Genomic DNA, 18808 nt, shown 5'->3' with positions numbered 1-18808 from the left:
TCAGCTTCCGCTCAACTTGTAATTAAATTTTTATATATTTTGTTTTAGAGAACATCGATTTTGTGTAGCGTTTGCATTAAAAAACTAGACAAATTGTCATAGGCGATAAGAAAAAAGTTAACGAAGTTAATTGAATGAAGTAAATTTTATTGGAGCGTTACATTTTTTTAGTAGCTTCAAAAAATATTCCGATGGCCAGTAAGGTGGCCATACGGTCCTTGGCCGAAACTTCAGCCAAAGCCGACAAAACCAATCGTGTAAGAATGTTTTTCTGTTGTTGTGTGGTCTTCATGTAAAATTCCTACTCCGTTGGGGTTTTAAAATGTTTGAATAGGTCCTAATTTTAAGAGTTATCAAGAAAGCTAAATTTAAGAGTTGTTTTTGTGAATGTTGTAGCTGAGAGGCATAAGGAGGGTTTGCAGTCTTGGGCATATTAATTATATTTGACCGGTTTAACTCAAAGGATGATCTTTGGGAATTATTTGCTGATACTGCCAGGTATGTCCAAACCACTGAATCGTACTCTTTATGATGTTTTCTGATAAAGTTGCTTAATTCATGAAGGCACTACACACTATACACTTCTCTATACGGAGGAAGGCTTGACAGAAAGAACAGCAATTTTGTGCATAGCTTTCTCGCTGGTTTTCAGCCCCTATATGGCGTTCTATGGGAGTTAAGGGACCTCAAAACGTTTGAAATATACTGTAACAAGCTTCAAAAACAATATAAAGTACCAGGGATTTTTACCACTTGTCGCCGTCTGGCTTTAAAAAATCTTTGGTCACGTTTTCCGCGATAAAGCTGGATGTTTTAACATGTAATAAAACGTAATTGGTTTGATGGTTCTAAATTTAAAAGAAATACTACTCTTTATTTTGCTTTTAACACAAAATTGCTATCGTTTTCCGTTTTTGCATGAAAACTCGTTAGAATTTGTCTATTTTGTTTAACATAAATTTTACAAATCAGTCGTCCAAGATCGAATATGATGCATATTGCGAAATTGATTAATCCATATCTCATCAGTTTTAATCGCTTTTCAATTTAAAACGAATCACAAATCCTCGTAAGAAAAGAAACGCAAACGTCTTCGAAAATTTTAAAAAAAAGGCAAGTGAAATCAAGAATGTGAAGTGAAATGGATATTCTAATAGTTTTATTTCTGTAACAGCCCGAAATGACAAATTGTATTAAATAACCTAGAACTTTTAAAAAGCCAATAGCTAAAACATGTCGAAATCGGTAGAGTTCAACTAGCTGCTCATTTACAGAGAATTAATTCTTGCTGAGCTCAAAGAAACAGACGAATTCAAACATGTATTTCCAGGATGTTTTCCTTTGTTTCTCATAATCTTGCCCATGTATGAGGGAATTATTTATGGAACTCTAATCAAATTTTAAATTTACAAATAAATCTCTTGGACAGTATGGGTTTAGTTTTTAAGTAATTAATTAGTCTAATGAGATCAACTCCGGGGGGTCCGCGACAGCCGAGCGGTAGCGCCGGTTAGAACATCGGCCCATGAGCGCCGGGGCTCACCACCTTGACGGCGTGGGTTCGAATCCCAACCGAGACCGGACCCTCCCCTGTACGAGAGGACTGACTATCCACGTACAACAGGGAAACAAGTCTCGTAAGCCCTTAACGGGCAGGCATGACCAAGAGGTCGTTACGCCAAAAAGAAGAAGAAGAAGAATGAGATCAACAACCAGGCGCATCCATGCAGCGATAATACCTTACAGTTCAAGTCATTTGAGCTTTCTAGTTTGGAATCGACTTTTGAAAAATCTAAAAAATAGTTTCAAATCACAATTTTATGCAACAATGAAACTTTTCTTAGGAAAGGGTTTATCGTTGAATGATTTGACAAATAACAATCAAAATGGAAGGAAAACACCCTCACCAACACTCGCAATTTCGATCGTCAATGCGCCAACTGAACCGTAAACTATAATCGCGTTCTGAGTGTCAACGATGTGACGCTTCGCTGCCCTTTGATAACGAACCCTCTCGATGCATCGATTCCATCCCGTTGAACGAGCGTCCAGCGGAAAATAAATGTCCCCGCCAAAGGTGGCTGGAAAATGTGGGGGGAGAAAAAAGGCTCCCCACGAGCGCTCGAAGGTGTCAATTATCGAACGTTTATTAAAGTATGACCGTTAATCCTGCACCGTTGGGTGCATTAAGGGTGCGAATTTTGTTTTATTGGTGAATTACACAACTGTCGAAACGAAAAAAGAACGAATCGTTTGGAGATGTTATCTCTCATGTTCTGATTTTTTGTTCGCTAGTTGCGGTGAGAATGAAACCCGGGGAAAGGGCGAGCTTCCGAGAACGCCCATCGTGGCTGGAAAAACGCGTGGGGGGTTGTTAAAGCGTTAAAACGACTTCTCAATAGCCACCGTTGCGGTCCCATGCTGACGATCGACTCGCTGGCCCATCAAATGAAACCCATTACAAAGTGAAACAAGGAAGCGAAGCCACCTGCAGTGCGGTCAGTCATCGGATGGACGTTGATGGAAAATAAATTCAAATCAGCTCCAACAACAACCTCGGCTGACTCTCCGGAGTTGAAAGTCGACCGAAAGTGCGCAATAGCAACACCTAGGGCCGACAACAGCGATGGTTCTCTGGCCCTGGAACCGTGGTAAGAAGCGCGAAATCGATTCCGGAAGACGGTTGACGGTCGGGCAGAAGGGAGCTGAGGGGTGATGATGCCCAACTCCCCGGGCTGTAATTACTGAGACCCATACCATTTGCGCTTATCCTGCCAAAGCTGGCGATGGAACGGCGATACGGTCGCTCGTCTCGATCAGTATTCGTCCCTGCGCGTGCGACCACTTCCACCCATCCGAGGACGGATTTACGACACCATTCTACTGCTCTCCTTCTACTCGCAGTGCGTGTGTGTGTGTGTGTGTGTGTGTCAATCGATCGCACTTGAACTCAGAACGAGCGCACGACAGTCGATAGAATTGAGTCATGGACCTCCCTATCCGCTCGGTGTTAGTAAACAAATATGATACTCCACTTGGCGTCACCGCTGCCAACACTAAAAGGAGCTAATGTAGTTTATAATTACAATACGACGCGATGGTTCCCTAACCCCCCCCCCCCCCCCACGCCCGGAAGGAGAGGGGGGTTTGCATCCCGCCCGGTCGGCAATTAGTTACACTGATTTAGTATTCATGTCATGTAGAAAAACTGTTCAACCTGCACGATCCACCCAGAGATCCGCCCCGCTCGCCCGGCTCAGTTTATTATTATTGGCAACCACTTTTTTGCGAGCCCCTTTCCCCTCACCACCCCCGCTCCCGAAGGCCGTGAGAAGATTCGAGCGGCAGTGACTTATATAACCACCGCTTCCGTCCGCCTTCCAGGATCCATGATTAATTGATAGAAATGTTCTCTCCCGGGTGAGTCACAAGCTCAGGTGTGTGTGTGTGAAAACGCGTATCTTGCATTCGGCACAGCAATGGCAGAAGTTTGTTTGAAAATTTGCAACTAAATTGCAAAACCTCCCCGCGCAATAGGAGGCTCATTTGTTCCAGTAAAACCTACCCACGTAGAAAAACGAACAACTTTTATGGACAACGGTAGCTAATGGCCGGCACGAAAAAAAAAAACGCTGACGATAATGATACACTGGCACACACAGACATATCGTAAAAGCGTAACAAAACATAGACAAGTTACAACGCAAACCGGCGAGCCGCTTCCTTCCGCCCGAATTTGTGCTGACTCTGGAGAGCAATTGACGGAAATTGAGTTTGATAAAGTGAGCAGGAACCGGGTCCAACAATGGCAGTGACATAAAAAAGAGCATAAATTCGGCTATATGTCAATCGACCGGATTGTTCCAGCGCCATGTATGCGGGAGGCTCGTTTGATGATGATGATGATGGCCGAACGATCACTTTGTTAGCGCTGGTAGAGGTGTCGATGGACACGATTCAGGCACGAACGAAACATTCTTCATCTTGAACCCTCCAAACGTGGGACGGAAGATCGCCGTTGGTTGAATGAGGTGGAGTAATCTGTCAGTAATCTTCACCAAATGGTTTAGGTATGACGAAACAAAAATTTATTCATTGAAGCTATAAAAAAATTATTTAAATTTATTGAAAATTGGTGGTTATAAGAGATTAACTCGCTTTTTTCGATCTAGTACTAAATTATTTTCACGTGTGTTCAAAATTTACTCGATAGAAAATATGTTTTCGCAAAACTTAATTGTTTTATTAAAGACAACAATTATCCCGTGCACTAATTTTGATTTTTGCAAGAACGTCAAATTTAATGTTGTGTAAAGCTGGATGGTCAAACTTTTTTCTTTTTTTTAATTTACAAAAATGCATCTTTTCATATATTTAATATCACTCTTCTTGGGGGTGCCCATGGCGCAGCGGTAGCGCGAGGAAACACCACACCACAGGTGTGGGAGCGAATCTCGAGTCTGGCTCCCTCCGGTATTACGAACGGCTGACCACCGATCTATAATATACCGTCTTTCGGTCACACAAACTCTCTTCGGAGAGAGGCCTTGTCCCACTAGGGGATGTCGTGCCACATAAAAAAAAAAAAAATATCACTCTTTCCAATTTTACTACATCCTGATGACTTTTACTTTCCCACTAAAATTGTAATAGCCTAGTATTGATAGACAATTAATAAGTTTTATCCTTTCTAATAGTTCACTGATTTGTGATGCCCAATTTGTTTAGTTTTGATTTAATAATCCATTATTTAGGTTTAAGGAATTTAATTATTTTTGTTTTTCATTTTCATTTAAAAACTCACACTTGTTAACCCCTTCACAGTTTTGCCACAGTTTTTGTCGTCTGTTTTGTTTCTATCTTCGTTGTGCGACGTTGATTCTATGTGCACCTGCTTCAAAAACACGTCATTTAATGTTTGTACATTTTAACTCATTTATGCGATACTAATCGAAGAAATTGAACAACATTTAACACAGTATTGATCTAAATCACAAAAAACATCGTGACTGTGAAGGGGTTAAAAAATCCATATATTAGGATATAATAAAAAGTCAATTAAATACTTTTTATTGCTTTGTACTAATTTTTCTTCAAATTCTTTTTAACAATATTAGCAACTTTATTAGCAACAACTTCGACCACATGAGCTCGTGACCAAGATGACACCGTGAACAAAATTATCACTACAAGTTTATTAATCAATGTTCATTGGCAAATTAGTATATGATACCTGTTGCTATTTTAAATGTCTTTCTCCAGTTTAGAATGTCTGGCGGTAAGGGGTTTCGCTTGATGGAAAAATAAATTCTGCTCTTGTATGATAAACAGCGGTGGTGAAGAACACTCCATCGGTGTGTGTTTGGTGTGAAGAATCACACCTCTTTTAACAAATTTTTGTCTGTCTGTGACCACCCTGACACCGTTTCATGCTCACTCCATCATCCCTTGGCGTCGGTTTGCAGAAGACACGCTCCTATTGAATCATCATTCGAAAGAGTGGAGGAAACCTGCGGCAAGACAGCGCCCCGTCAAACAACGACGCAGTCCGGCGCGCGCTAAGTGTATATCTACACCTCGATATCCGGCGGCGGCGCTCAGTTGACGATCGGATGATCGCGCAGTGACATTCAACAGTTCGTCTCCGACAGCGACGTTCCGCAGTTTCGATCCGAGGTAGACAGGGGGGAAGGAGAGTGAAAAATTTGTCAAAGAAGAAAAAAAACCAAAACATTCGTGTCACGTAACGTCGAACGCCCGCCGAGGTCACACCGGACCTGGATGGGTGGATTCGTTGTTTTTGTTTTCGGAAGTTAACAAAGTGCTCTTAAGTGCGCCGTCTGTCAAAATAGTTAAGGCAAAAACGGCAAAAGCGCATCCGGCCGGAACTCGGCGACGAAGGTGACGGCAAAAAGTGATACACCCCCGGTTGGACGGAAGGCCAACATAACCTCCGTGGTCTAGGGAGAGCTTCAAAGGCTAGTGAAAACGAGAGTTCGAAATGAAAAAAAAGCGGAGAAGATCTAATGCTACGCGTGCGTGCGTGCTTGTGCATACGCAGGGCGGCTTGCGCAGGGGGCAGCAAGAAGCCGAAGAGAAGTTTACGAGGTGAAAAGTGTGACTTCTTCGGTGGGGTTACTTGGTTGATATGCGAGCTAACGTCGACCTCCGACGAACGACCCTCTCTCCTAAACAGTTGCGGCCTTTGACAAACGAACCGGCGCTGCTTTTCTGACCAACTTCCTGTGCAGCTCCACGGTGCCGGCTCGAAAGTTTACCGAACCATGGAGATGCCTCGCCGGTGGTGCGACATTGAAGCAACCAATTTCTTCGAGCAGCAAAACCGTGGACACATAAAAATAGGCAAACAAAAACTAAATTCGTGCGCATTCAGACATCCGTTGGCCCGAAAAAAAAGAAACCCCTTTGTGACACAAGGAAGGAACTCACTCACCGTCGCACACGTGATCGTGAGTCACTGGATTTGCATTCGAACCAGCGAACTCTCGAAGTTCCCACGATTATCCGCGAGTCGGCAACTGGAAGCCCTAGAATTAATTCCCGATCGATCGATCTCGTCCGGTGGGAATCCGCTTCGATTGTCTGTAATCGAAGTGTGAATTAATTGTTCGCGAGCACTCACACACCAGCGAGAGGAGGGGGAGGGGGTGATGCCTAATGATTACGAGATGAGATCAATCAATCAGGCGCTCCAGCTTGACGCTGTAGCTTACATTTCGCCGGAGCTGATCACGATTATTTACTCGCCTTCACTAAACGTACACGAAGTTTTCGATCTGAGAGAGGGTTGAAGATGGGAAAATGGGGTGGTGGTGGAGGGGGAGACAAATCACCAACGGCGTGACACCCGACCGCAGTTCAGTGCAACGGGTCCATGATTGCAGTTCGGGCTGCTGCAAATTAACGAACTGACTCGAAGATTGACATGAAACTTAAGCAAATAATTGACCTCCCCCCCTCGAAGCCACCCCCTCAAGTACCCCCACCAAGCATTCGATGTGACGCTAGGCGTTATTAATAATGTGTTATTAGCAGCGGATTGCATATCAAAGACGCACTTTGACGACGCAAAACGGAACCCGAGCTCGGGAAATGTGTTCCTCCTAATTGGCTCCCGGCCGGTTTGATGTGCAACAATCCAATCAAGTGGGCCGTGATTTAATTTATCTCAAGCTCCATTGTTCAACAGCTCCCTCCCGGATAGGGAGAAAGTCAAGGGCTTTAGGAGGGGGAGGGATGAGAGGTGGTCCTCCAGGAAATCAATCATATTACAATTATGATAAATTTGCTATCGATATGTTTATCGCCCGAACCGATCGGTGCTGTAATTGTTCGTGCGTGGGATGGACCCGCTCGGCACGTCTGCAAATTAATTCATCCTTCGACTCGACCATCCTGCAGGACGTCGATTAGGGTTTGCGCCTGGTCACTTGGATGGATAGATTACTCGTCCTCCTCGTACCGTCCCCGGCAACTCCATTCGGTTTCAATTCACAATCGGCAAGCGCTAATCGAAAGTTTCTCGCCTCGACAGCGAATCGATACTGTCCGCTCGACCGATCGCACGTCAGCAGGTTTGTTTTGCGCCGGCAAAGTTCGTGCTTGGCGTATTATGCTAACGCCAATTTCAAACGGACCGTGTACAAAAATAGAAACGTAGGGAAAAAAGGAGCAAACAACAGTCGCGTACCTTCCCTTTACATTCACGCGCTGTTGAATACTTGATAAACTTATTTTCAACTAGTTTTAAGAGCAGATTTATGTTTTCATTGTTTCAGGAGTTCAGACAAAATACAGAATTTAAGGTAAAAACGAATAACTGAGCATATTATTGAACTTTCATTAGGTTTGACGAAGTGTAAAACAATCAACGTATATCGTAGATATCGGATGCTAAGTGTTTTGTTCACTCAATGGTAATGACCTTGTCGTTCGTCTTCTTCGACGGATAACTTCTCTATTCTGTATGGTGTTACTAATCAGTAAATTGTTACTATTTAGTATACTTCTTGACTATATTTTAGGGTTTTTAATTTTTTGATGCACCTCGTTATCTTTCCGCTAGCTTGGTGTAAATCAAAACAGATCGAATCGAATTGGAATTTTTTTTAACTTTAATTTTTCAATGTAAAAAAAAATAAAATAAAAAAAATTTTAAATGTAAATTAATAAAAAAGAAACCGCCAGGAAGCCAATATACTTAGCCATCTATGAAAACAAGTTTCATATTTTAAAGACCACAAATGATGCCAGGAGTTATCCTTGAAGTTGTGAATTTTTTAATTGTCCATAGCTTGTTTTCGGACTGTTTTGTTCCATTATTATAGGAATTATTTTCAATCTTTGAGGTCTATTTATAAAGTAATTTGTGATAGCAAAACTATGATTTTATTTTTAAAATATCTTTGAATGTATATAATTTATAGCGCACACTTTCTATTAAATTAAAATTACAAAATTAAGAGCTAGCGGAAGTATGGAAAGAGTCATAAAAAACCCAAAAACACCTAAATATAGTCAACAAATATACTAAACACAGATACACAGATTTGAATAATCTCCAAAAATAGAAAAGTTGTAGCATAGTTGCAAAGTTCTTCAGATTAAAAGAAGTTTTAAGAAGAATTGGCGAAATGAAACTATACATTTACCGCAACATAATGGTCATATACGCTGAATTTTCATGTTTACTGTTTTAAAATAACGTACCTTCATGGAATGAGGTAATTAACGCTCTACAGGAAATTTAATTGCGAATAATTTAACAGAAATTAATTAATTCTCACTTAAAAGTTCCTAGAATGGACGTAATGATAGGTCGCGGAGCAAATACCAACGGACACGAGCATACCTTACCCATCTCCGGCGGTTGAAGCACTCCAACAATGTTACAACCCTTAAATAACCTATCGCTCCGATAAAACGCCCGAGAACCGGTGCACCGAATGCAAATAATGGTGTAATTAAATTATTCAAATTTATGCGCCTAGCTGCATCGACAGGAGAGTGCACAGTTCAGCGATGGCGCACGAAGAAAACAAAAACAAGGAATCATAGATTACACCCACGTTGCACGGTGATGCGCCCGATGGATGGTGCGTTCGGAGAAATTTTCGTTTTTCGGTTCCATTTAACTACTTGACATGAACACTTGACATTCGCAATTGATCGCATTTTCAAGCGCATGGTCCCAAATGGCGAAAAAGAAAGCGGGTGAGGCTTACACACAGCCCGTGAGGCTGTAATTAATCCGAGCCAGTTCACACGAACCCAACCGAAAGTACATAGGGATGGGCTTCGGTTCGGTTACAGCGATGGGCGAGTAACGTTACACACGCGCGCCTAAAGTGGTCCGCAATTGAAATTAGCATAATTGCGATGAAAAATGGCAATTATTTGCACCAAAGCTCCCCAAGCCACGCGGGTTCTCTCAATGCTCCGTGTCCAGGGCCTCCATCGTCCCAAAAACGGAACACGGAAATAAAACGGAAGCGTGCCGGACGCGGACGACTCTCTCGCCGGCCATTGCGGAAGTCATAAAACACCGAATGAGTTACAACCTGGCGGAAGTGGGCAGCTCGGGGGAGGGGGCGAAAAAGGAGTAGAATTAAAAACAAAACAAAAAAACATAATGGCAAAAAAACACGAAACCGACAGAACGAACACGGAAGGCACAGCGAAAGCATCCCCGGGTCGCCGGGATGAAAAACCAGGAATCATATTTATCGCGCATCCGGGAAAATCCATCTGGTCCCTTGCGGTTGCCGTTGGACGAAAGCTCGAAGCATATTAATTAATTTTTCAAGATTCTCGCCCGGCTCCTCGGACCCTTGTCCACGGCAACACGGCACTCGTGGGAAAAGTTCATCATTTTTACAGCACCTTCAGGAGTCCCGATGTTCCGTCCGTCGCGTTGAACACGAAGTACTACGTTGACCGGAGCGTCCAATCAGCTGACTCGGAATTTTCCGCATCGCGCCAGATTTCACGCCAACGGATAGACAGAGGTCCAAGAGGCTGACGGAATACCATAGCAAAGACCGAAGCAACCATCTTCTGGCAAACGTTTGCTCGGGAAAGATCGCGTAATTATTGCAAATTAAATTAACACCTTCTTCTTCTGTATCCCTTCGCGGTCCCTAGTAACGTGCGCGCTCGTGTGTGTGTGTGTGTGTGTACTACGTGTTTTTGTGTACTATTTTATCCTCCCCGAAGTGAAGTGATAATTGGTGTCGGTCGAGTGTGTCGGAAAGCGAGTAGTCGACGTCAGTGTGGATCTAGTGCTCGCTGGAAGAAGCGCACGTTGTCGCGACGCGTGACGGACGTTGTTTTTCGGTGGAACACCATCACCGAACCAGTGTTTGTGAGTGGCCAAAAGTTGTCACCCTCGTCACGAGCACGGGTGGCGGCGGCGTGGAGGTGCGGGGAGGGCGAAACAAGTTGGACGATAATTTATTGCTCACGGCAAATTAATTGATTAAACTCACGTTAAGAAGTGACCTCGACGGCCTCGACGATGGCGATCCGAATGCGTCCGACGGTCGTGCTGGTGATGGTCGTCGCGATTGGCTGCACCGGTGCCCAGCAGCCGCTCGGTTCGACCAGCTCCACGGCCCGCCCCCTGGACGGTCTCAGCCCGCCGACACCCGCCGGCCCGATCGCACCGGGCGAGCGCCAGTTCCGGGTGGTGTACGAGTGGAACGTGCTCGACTTTGCGTTCCCCAGCGAGGCGGAACGGGCGCACGCCCTCTACAGTGGCCGCTACATCCCGAAGAATGTGCTCATCTCCGACTGCAAGCCGTACGCCAACCGGCTGTATCTGACCGTTCCCCGCATGCTGCCGGGTGTTCCGGCCACGCTGGGCTACATCGTGCGGCCGGAGAACAACGGACGCACCGATCCGGAGATCGTGCCCTTCCCGTCGTGGGACATGAACGAGCGGGGCAACTGTTCGGCGCTGCAGTTCGTGCAGGGCGTTGCCGTGGACAAGCACGGCATCATGTGGGTTGTCGATTCCGGTCGTACGGAAACTCTTACCAGAGGTGAGCGGACAGGAGGTTTCAAAATATAGGAACTTCTCTTGGGTATTTGGGCTTAATTTATTTAAGCTAAATGAAAATCTGTAAGTCTGGGAATGCCGAGCATTTACGAAGGCAATCCAATCGGCAACTCCATCTGGTACCATCCTCGAATGAGAAGACTATCTACTCACGTGCTTATAGGGAAAAGTCTAGTGAGTCTTAAATAGCAGGCAGATGGCAGAAGACGCTCGTTGCGTCAAAGAAAATGAAAAATAATCTTTGAACACAAGGAAATATTCATCAAAGATGGTTTATTTCTAGTAACGAAAGAGTTAACAAATTTCATTAGCTTTAAAGTTTAATTGAATTGTCATTGTAAACTCAATTAGTGTTGTACATTTGCTCCAAAGTAAGCTGCTTCATATTCGTTGCAAGGCACCTGTAGAGGTTAAGGTTCAAACTAGTAACCTGTTGAGGAATTTCTGCCTTTTTTGTTAAAAACTAAATGTTTCAATTTCTCTTAAGCTCAATTTTCGATAGGCCTGTATTTGGTTGAAGCAAAACGCACTTGTGCTGGGGCTCACCACAACAAAGGGGCAATACGCACCAAAACAGTGGGGTAAATTGCACCCTTTCTCAAATTACCAAATTTGGATCAGTGAAAAGTTAACAAGTTTTTTGTAATTTGACCGGAAATAAATGAAATTCATGGAAACAATACTTTTGTTCATCAATATCTTTTTTTAAATGATAAAAATTCATTTTCGATTGTTTACAAACTGATGCAGTAAATACGAGTAAATCTGCATAATAACCGAGATTTTTATATGCAGCTTGAAGCTCTGATTCTAATCAACAGAACTATGAACAGAACTGCTATCAATCGCAAAAAGATACCGTATGTTTTTCCAGATCGATTCTGGAACATTGCTTCTATTACCAAAATAACATTAAAACAATTTTAAAACTATTTAAATTTTACTAAAACGATAATTTTTAAGAGCACAATTATCTTTTCCTCGTGTTTTTTTAAATCTAGGAGAGAACACTCCGCGAGAGGAGAAATTATTATTTAAGTCTATTTATGATGATTTGATCATTTTTGAGTCCACTATATTGATGTATAAGTGCACAACAAGGAGAAACATTTCATGAAATTTACTAAAATGTGCTTCCAAAACATGTTACTCTTTATCAAGCCTATTAATACAATCACCAGACGAAGCAGTTTCAAGTCTTGTATTAACAACCAGAATGCAAGGATTAGGAATCCATTTTACTTCTGTATTCTGTTAAAAATTATATTTTGGTACTTGATGAATGCCTTTTGAATTGCCATATTTCATATCAACAATTTTTAATGTTAAGTCGTTAAATTCAAATGAGAAGTATTAGAAACGACAATGAACACATTCGATTGGTTGATGTTTTTTCAAATTGCAAAATTCAGCTTAAAACATGCTAGTGTATTTGATCCATTCTTCGTTTCGATTCCCCCTTACCATGCACAGAATATCTTTGCCAAAAATCCACTCTCTATTGTTATTTCCTTCTCATCCCTACAAAGGCACGGACCACGTGGTTTGCCCACCCAAAATCCTACTCCTGGACCTGAAACGTAACGGAGCGGTCATACTGCGCTACCAATTCCCCGAGTCGGTCGTCCCGGCTGGCAACAACTATCTCAACAAGGTCGTCGTGGACGACGCGTTCGGAGGCTTCGCCTACATCACCGACAACAGTGGCGCCGATCCGGGCATCGTGGTGTTCTCCCGGCGCCTGCTGAAGTCGTGGAAGGTGCGCGAGAACAACTCGATGCGTGCCGCTCGGAACGCGGTCCGTTTCGCCATCAACGGTACCGAGCTGAACTACTCCATCCACATCGACAGCATCGCCCTCGGGCCGTACTACAACCCCAACGTCGACGAGGACCGCGCCAACGGGGTCCACTCCGATACGCTGCTGAACAGTCAGAACTACGAGCGGAACGTGTACTACAGTCCGCTGTCGAGCTACCACGTCTACTCCCTGCCGGCGTCGCTGTTGCGCGACCCGGAGTTCAATGCACGCGCGACCCCGCAGCAGGTGCTCGAGGCGGTCGTCGACTACGGCCAGAAGCTGTCCCAGACGGACGGCATGTTCATGGACAACCAGGGCGTGCTGTACTTCGGGCTGCTCGGGGAGAACGCCATCGCCAAGTGGGACACGTACAAGCCGTTCACGGCGAAGAACCAGCAGATCGTGGCGAAGGACCCGACCTACATCCAGTGGGTCGACAGCATGGGCATCGACCACGAGGGCTACCTGTACGTGGTGGTCAACCGGCTGCACAGCTTCGTCGCCGGCCGGCTCAACCCGGCCGAGGTGAACTTCCGCGTGCTGCGCGCCAAAACGGGCGCCCTCAGCTACGTCTACACGCCGGACAACCTGTTCAACAGCGACGAGAAGTACCTGTACGCGGGTGCCAACGGAGAACCGTTCGCCGACAACGCGCTCAACTACCAGTACGAGGGTACCACACCGGCCTCAAGTCGGCTGGCGGCGGCTGGCATCCTCGGCGCAACCGGAACAGCTCCCCCGCTCGGAAGTAGCGTCGGTGTAGCGATGCTGCTGAGTGCGAGCATGATGGCGATGGTGATGATGACTTCCAGCTTCGTCTAAACGAGGAGAACCCACCGTCAGGAGAGAACCACCCCGGAAACGGCACGTTCCGTATCAGTATTTGTAAATATAGCAAGTTCCGCCAAGGTTAGGTATACATACGACAGGAGGCCGCGTCGCTCGCGCCTTCTTGGATTTCAACCGTCGTTGACTTTAATGAAGATACGCTTCGGAAATAAAGATGGTTAATTTTTACGACACCGGTGCGTTCGTTCGTCATCCGGGCGCCTCGGTTCCGTTTCCGGAAGGTCGCCCTGGAGGTGGAGGAGGCCCGTCTTTTGTTGCGTTGTTTTTGGTGAGAAATGGTAAGTCATTTTTGTGCCGATGACTTTATGGCACGCCGAAAGAACGTAGACCTTTGCAAGGCGTCACCATTTCGGAACCGAATCCGACGATTCCATCAGCGCAAATCAGTTCGAATTGCTGTGTCAACATTATTAATCACCTGGGCAATGGAGGCCTACGCCCACGTGGTGGTAAAGAAAATGGCAAACTGGAGCTGGGGAAAAAGGTGGAAAGCGAAAGGATTTGGTGGGGATTAGTTTTTTTTTTGTTTCGATTTTCTTGCTTCCTCGGTTGATCATGATTTATGTACTTCTGCCCGGGACCTGAAGTGCTTCGACGCTCGCTGGAAATAAAATAAATGTAAATAAATTTCTACTTCCCCCCTCCCTTCTCCTCCCCTTCCCCGCTCAAAAATGGGAATGTCCTTTGAACTGGTTTTTGTCTAAACGGGGCTCTTGCGAGGTTTCATTTTCCCAAATCTGGCCACGGTGTGGTGCGGTTTTTATTTTTCATCATCCCCTTTTTGTGCTGCACGTGGAAATTTCATCGAGCAACAGCCTCTGGTTGGGGGGAAAAAAAAATGCCGGACCGGAATTTGTGACTCTCAGCGGGCTCATTCTGCGTGGGAGTTCTACGCTCCACGTTGGAAGTGAAAATGCTACGTTCTTTCGCATGGTGCGTACAACCCGTACAGCCATCATTATCAAACCGTGCCGCTTGCCGTGGCAGAAGGCCCCCGGAACACACACACACACACACACCTCTATAAATAATCTTTGAACACAAAAAATAATCTTTGAACACAAGGAAATATTCATCAAAGATGGTTTATTTCTAGTAACGAAAGAGTTAACAAATTTCATTAGCTTTAAAGTTTAATTGAATTGTCATTGTAAACTCAATTAGTGTTGTACATTTGCTCCAAAGTAAGCTGCTTCATATTCGTTGCAAGGCACCTGTAGAGGTTAAGGTTCAAACTAGTAACCTGTTGAGGAATTTCTGCCTTTTTTGTTAAAAACTAAATGTTTCAATTTCTCTTAAGCTCAATTTTCGATAGGCCTGTATTTGGTTGAAGCAAAACGCACTTGTGCTGGGGCTCACCACAACAAAGGGGCAATACGCACCAAAACAGTGGGGTAAATTGCACCCTTTCTCAAATTACCAAATTTGGATCAGTGAAAAGTTAACAAGTTTTTTGTAATTTGACCGGAAATAAATGAAATTCATGGAAACAATACTTTTGTTCATCAATATCTTTTTTTAAATGATAAAAATTCATTTTCGATTGTTTACAAACTGATGCAGTAAATACGAGTAAATCTGCATAATAACCGAGATTTTTATATGCAGCTTGAAGCTCTGATTCTAATCAACAGAACTATGAACAGAACTGCTATCAATCGCAAAAAGATACCGTATGTTTTTCCAGATCGATTCTGGAACATTGCTTCTATTACCAAAATAACATTAAAACAATTTTAAAACTATTTAAATTTTACTAAAACGATAATTTTTAAGAGCACAATTATCTTTTCCTCGTGTTTTTTTAAATCTAGGAGAGAACACTCCGCGAGAGGAGAAATTATTATTTAAGTCTATTTATGATGATTTGATCATTTTTGAGTCCACTATATTGATGTATAAGTGCACAACAAGGAGAAACATTTCATGAAATTTACTAAAATGTGCTTCCAAAACATGTTACTCTTTATCAAGCCTATTAATACAATCACCAGACGAAGCAGTTTCAAGTCTTGTATTAACAACCAGAATGCAAGGATTAGGAATCCATTTTACTTCTGTATTCTGTTAAAAATTATATTTTGGTACTTGATGAATGCCTTTTGAATTGCCATATTTCATATCAACAATTTTTAATGTTAAGTCGTTAAATTCAAATGAGAAGTATTAGAAACGACAATGAACACATTCGATTGGTTGATGTTTTTTCAAATTGCAAAATTCAGCTTAAAACATGCTAGTGTATTTGATCCATTCTTCGTTTCGATTCCCCCTTACTATGCACAGAATATCTTTGCCAAAAATCCACTCTCTATTGTTATTTCCTTCTCATCCCTACAAAGGCACGGACCACGTGGTTTGCCCACCCAAAATCCTACTCCTGGACCTGAAACGTAACGGAGCGGTCATACTGCGCTACCAATTCCCCGAGTCGGTCGTCCCGGCTGGCAACAACTATCTCAACAAGGTCGTCGTGGACGACGCGTTCGGAGGCTTCGCCTACATCACCGACAACAGTGGCGCCGATCCGGGCATCGTGGTGTTCTCCCGGCGCCTGCTGAAGTCGTGGAAGGTGCGCGAGAACAACTCGATGCGTGCCGCTCGGAACGCGGTCCGTTTCGCCATCAACGGTACCGAGCTGAACTACTCCATCCACATCGACAGCATCGCCCTCGGGCCGTACTACAACCCCAACGTCGACGAGGACCGCGCCAACGGGGTCCACTCCGATACGCTGCTGAACAGTCAGAACTACGAGCGGAACGTGTACTACAGTCCGCTGTCGAGCTACCACGTCTACTCCCTGCCGGCGTCGCTGTTGCGCGACCCGGAGTTCAATGCACGCGCGACCCCGCAGCAGGTGCTCGAGGCGGTCGTCGACTACGGCCAGAAGCTGTCCCAGACGGACGGCATGTTCATGGACAACCAGGGCGTGCTGTACTTCGGGCTGCTCGGGGAGAACGCCATCGCCAAGTGGGACACGTACAAGCCGTTCACGGCGAAGAACCAGCAGATCGTGGCGAAGGACCCGACCTACATCCAGTGGGTCGACAGCATGGGCATCGACCACGAGGGCTACCTGTACGTGGTGGTCAACCGGCTGCACAGCTTCGTCGCCGGCCGGCTCAACCCGGCCGAGGTGAACTTCCGCGTGCTGCGCGCCAAAACGGGCGCCCTCAGCTACGTCTACACGCCGGACAACCTGTTCAACAGCGACGAGAAGTACCTGTACGCGGGTGCCAACGGAGAACCGTTCGCCGACAACGCGCTCAACTACCAGTACGAGGGTACCACACCGGCCTCAAGTCGGCTGGCGGCGGCTGGCATCCTCGGCGCAACCGGAACAGCTCCCCCGCTCGGAAGTAGCGTCGGTGTAGCGATGCTGCTGAGTGCGAGCATGATGGCGATGGTGATGATGACTTCCAGCTTCGTCTAAACGAGGAGAACCCACCGTCAGGAGAGAACCACCCCGGAAACGGCACGTTCCGTATCAGTATTTGTAAATATAGCAAGTTCCGCCAAGGTTAGGTATACATACGACAGGAGGCCGCGTCGCTCGCGCCTTCTTGGATTTCAACCGTCGTTGACTTTAATGAAGATACGCTTCGGAAATAAAGATGGTTAATTTTTACGACACCGGTGCGTTCGTTCGTCATCCGGGCGCCTCGGTTCCGTTTCCGGAAGGTCGCCCTGGAGGTGGAGGAGGCCCGTCTTTTGTTGCGTTGTTTTTGGTGAGAAATGGTAAGTCATTTTTGTGCCGATGACTTTATGGCACGCCGAAAGAACGTAGACCTTTGCAAGGCGTCACCATTTCGGAACCGAATCCGACGATTCCATCAGCGCAAATCAGTTCGAATTGCTGTGTCAACATTATTAATCACCTGGGCAATGGAGGCCTACGCCCACGTGGTGGTAAAGAAAATGGCAAACTGGAGCTGGGGAAAAAGGTGGAAAGCGAAAGGATTTGGTGGGGATTAGTTTTTTTTTTGTTTCGATTTTCTTGCTTCCTCGGTTGATCATGATTTATGTACTTCTGCCCGGGACCTGAAGTGCTTCGACGCTCGCTGGAAATAAAATAAATGTAAATAAATTTCTACTTCCCCCCTCCCTTCTCCTCCCCTTCCCCGCTCAAAAATGGGAATGTCCTTTGAACTGGTTTTTGTCTAAACGGGGCTCTTGCGAGGTTTCATTTTCCCAAATCTGGCCACGGTGTGGTGCGGTTTTTATTTTTCATCATCCCCTTTTTGTGCTGCACGTGGAAATTTCATCGAGCAACAGCCTCTGGTTGGGGGGAAAAAAAAATGCCGGACCGGAATTTGTGACTCTCAGCGGGCTCATTCTGCGTGGGAGTTCTACGCTCCACGTTGGAAGTGAAAATGCTACGTTCTTTCGCATGGTGCGTACAACCCGTACAGCCATCATTATCAAACCGTGCCGCTTGCCGTGGCAGAAGGCCCCCGGAACACACACACACACACACACCGCGTCCGAAAAGAAAAACTCGAACCGAAGCGAAACGAAGCGACTGCACAATTTATTTCTTCCTCCCCACGGTGAAGAATTAAATGAAAACACACACGCATAGGTTTCGCTGTCGCTGGTTAGATTTTCCGTCCTCGCAGGTCGTTATGGGATGCTCCACCAACCTTTCGTAAACGACCGCCAGACGACATTCAGTGACTTTTACAATTCTTCACGGAAACGGGTGGGGGGAGAGGAGAAATGTGAAAAGAATTATTATGTTTCAACCACGCGACGACACGAAATGACAGCATTGCTGGCGAGTGGAAAGCGAGCGTTCCCTTTAGACTTCTTGACTGCCAAAGTACTTTTAGTAGTGAAATGTAAAATTCATGCCTTCACTGACGTGGGGAAAACTTTCCCCCATTCCCGGTTGTTAGGATCGGGGGTAGTTTAAAATTATTGCCAGTTGTGAGGGAAAATCCCCCCCGCAACTAAAGAATTAAAAAGTGTTTTTCTGTAGACGCAAGCGGGAAAACTCGAGTCCGCACCATGCAAGGACACGTGCAGATAATTCCTCACCTGCTGACGTACTGCAACAACTGCACTTTCTTTCA

The 18808-nt window shown here is 45.2% G+C and overlaps 2 protein-coding genes across 2 annotated transcripts in view; one reads left to right on the top strand and one right to left on the bottom strand.

The window, feature by feature from the left end:
- The window catches only part of LOC131285454 (uncharacterized), a 127894-nt gene that overhangs the window by 87014 nt on the left and 22072 nt on the right, over positions 1–18808 (bottom strand). The window lies entirely within an intron of this gene.
- Positions 10538–17366, top strand: LOC131288824 (uncharacterized). The gene is made up of 4 exons (XM_058318001.1): positions 10538–11063; positions 12610–13676; positions 15046–15124; positions 16073–17366. The coding sequence occupies exons 1-4, from the start codon at positions 10538–10540 to the stop codon at positions 17164–17166; spliced, it is 2766 nt and encodes a 921-aa protein (XP_058173984.1). The 3' UTR covers positions 17167–17366.

The sequence above is a fragment of the Anopheles ziemanni genome, chromosome 3, assembly GCF_943734765.1.
Source record: "Anopheles ziemanni chromosome 3, idAnoZiCoDA_A2_x.2, whole genome shotgun sequence".
NCBI lineage: Eukaryota > Metazoa > Arthropoda > Insecta > Diptera > Culicidae > Anopheles > Anopheles ziemanni.
This window is presented reverse-complemented; position numbering and strand designations above follow the sequence as displayed.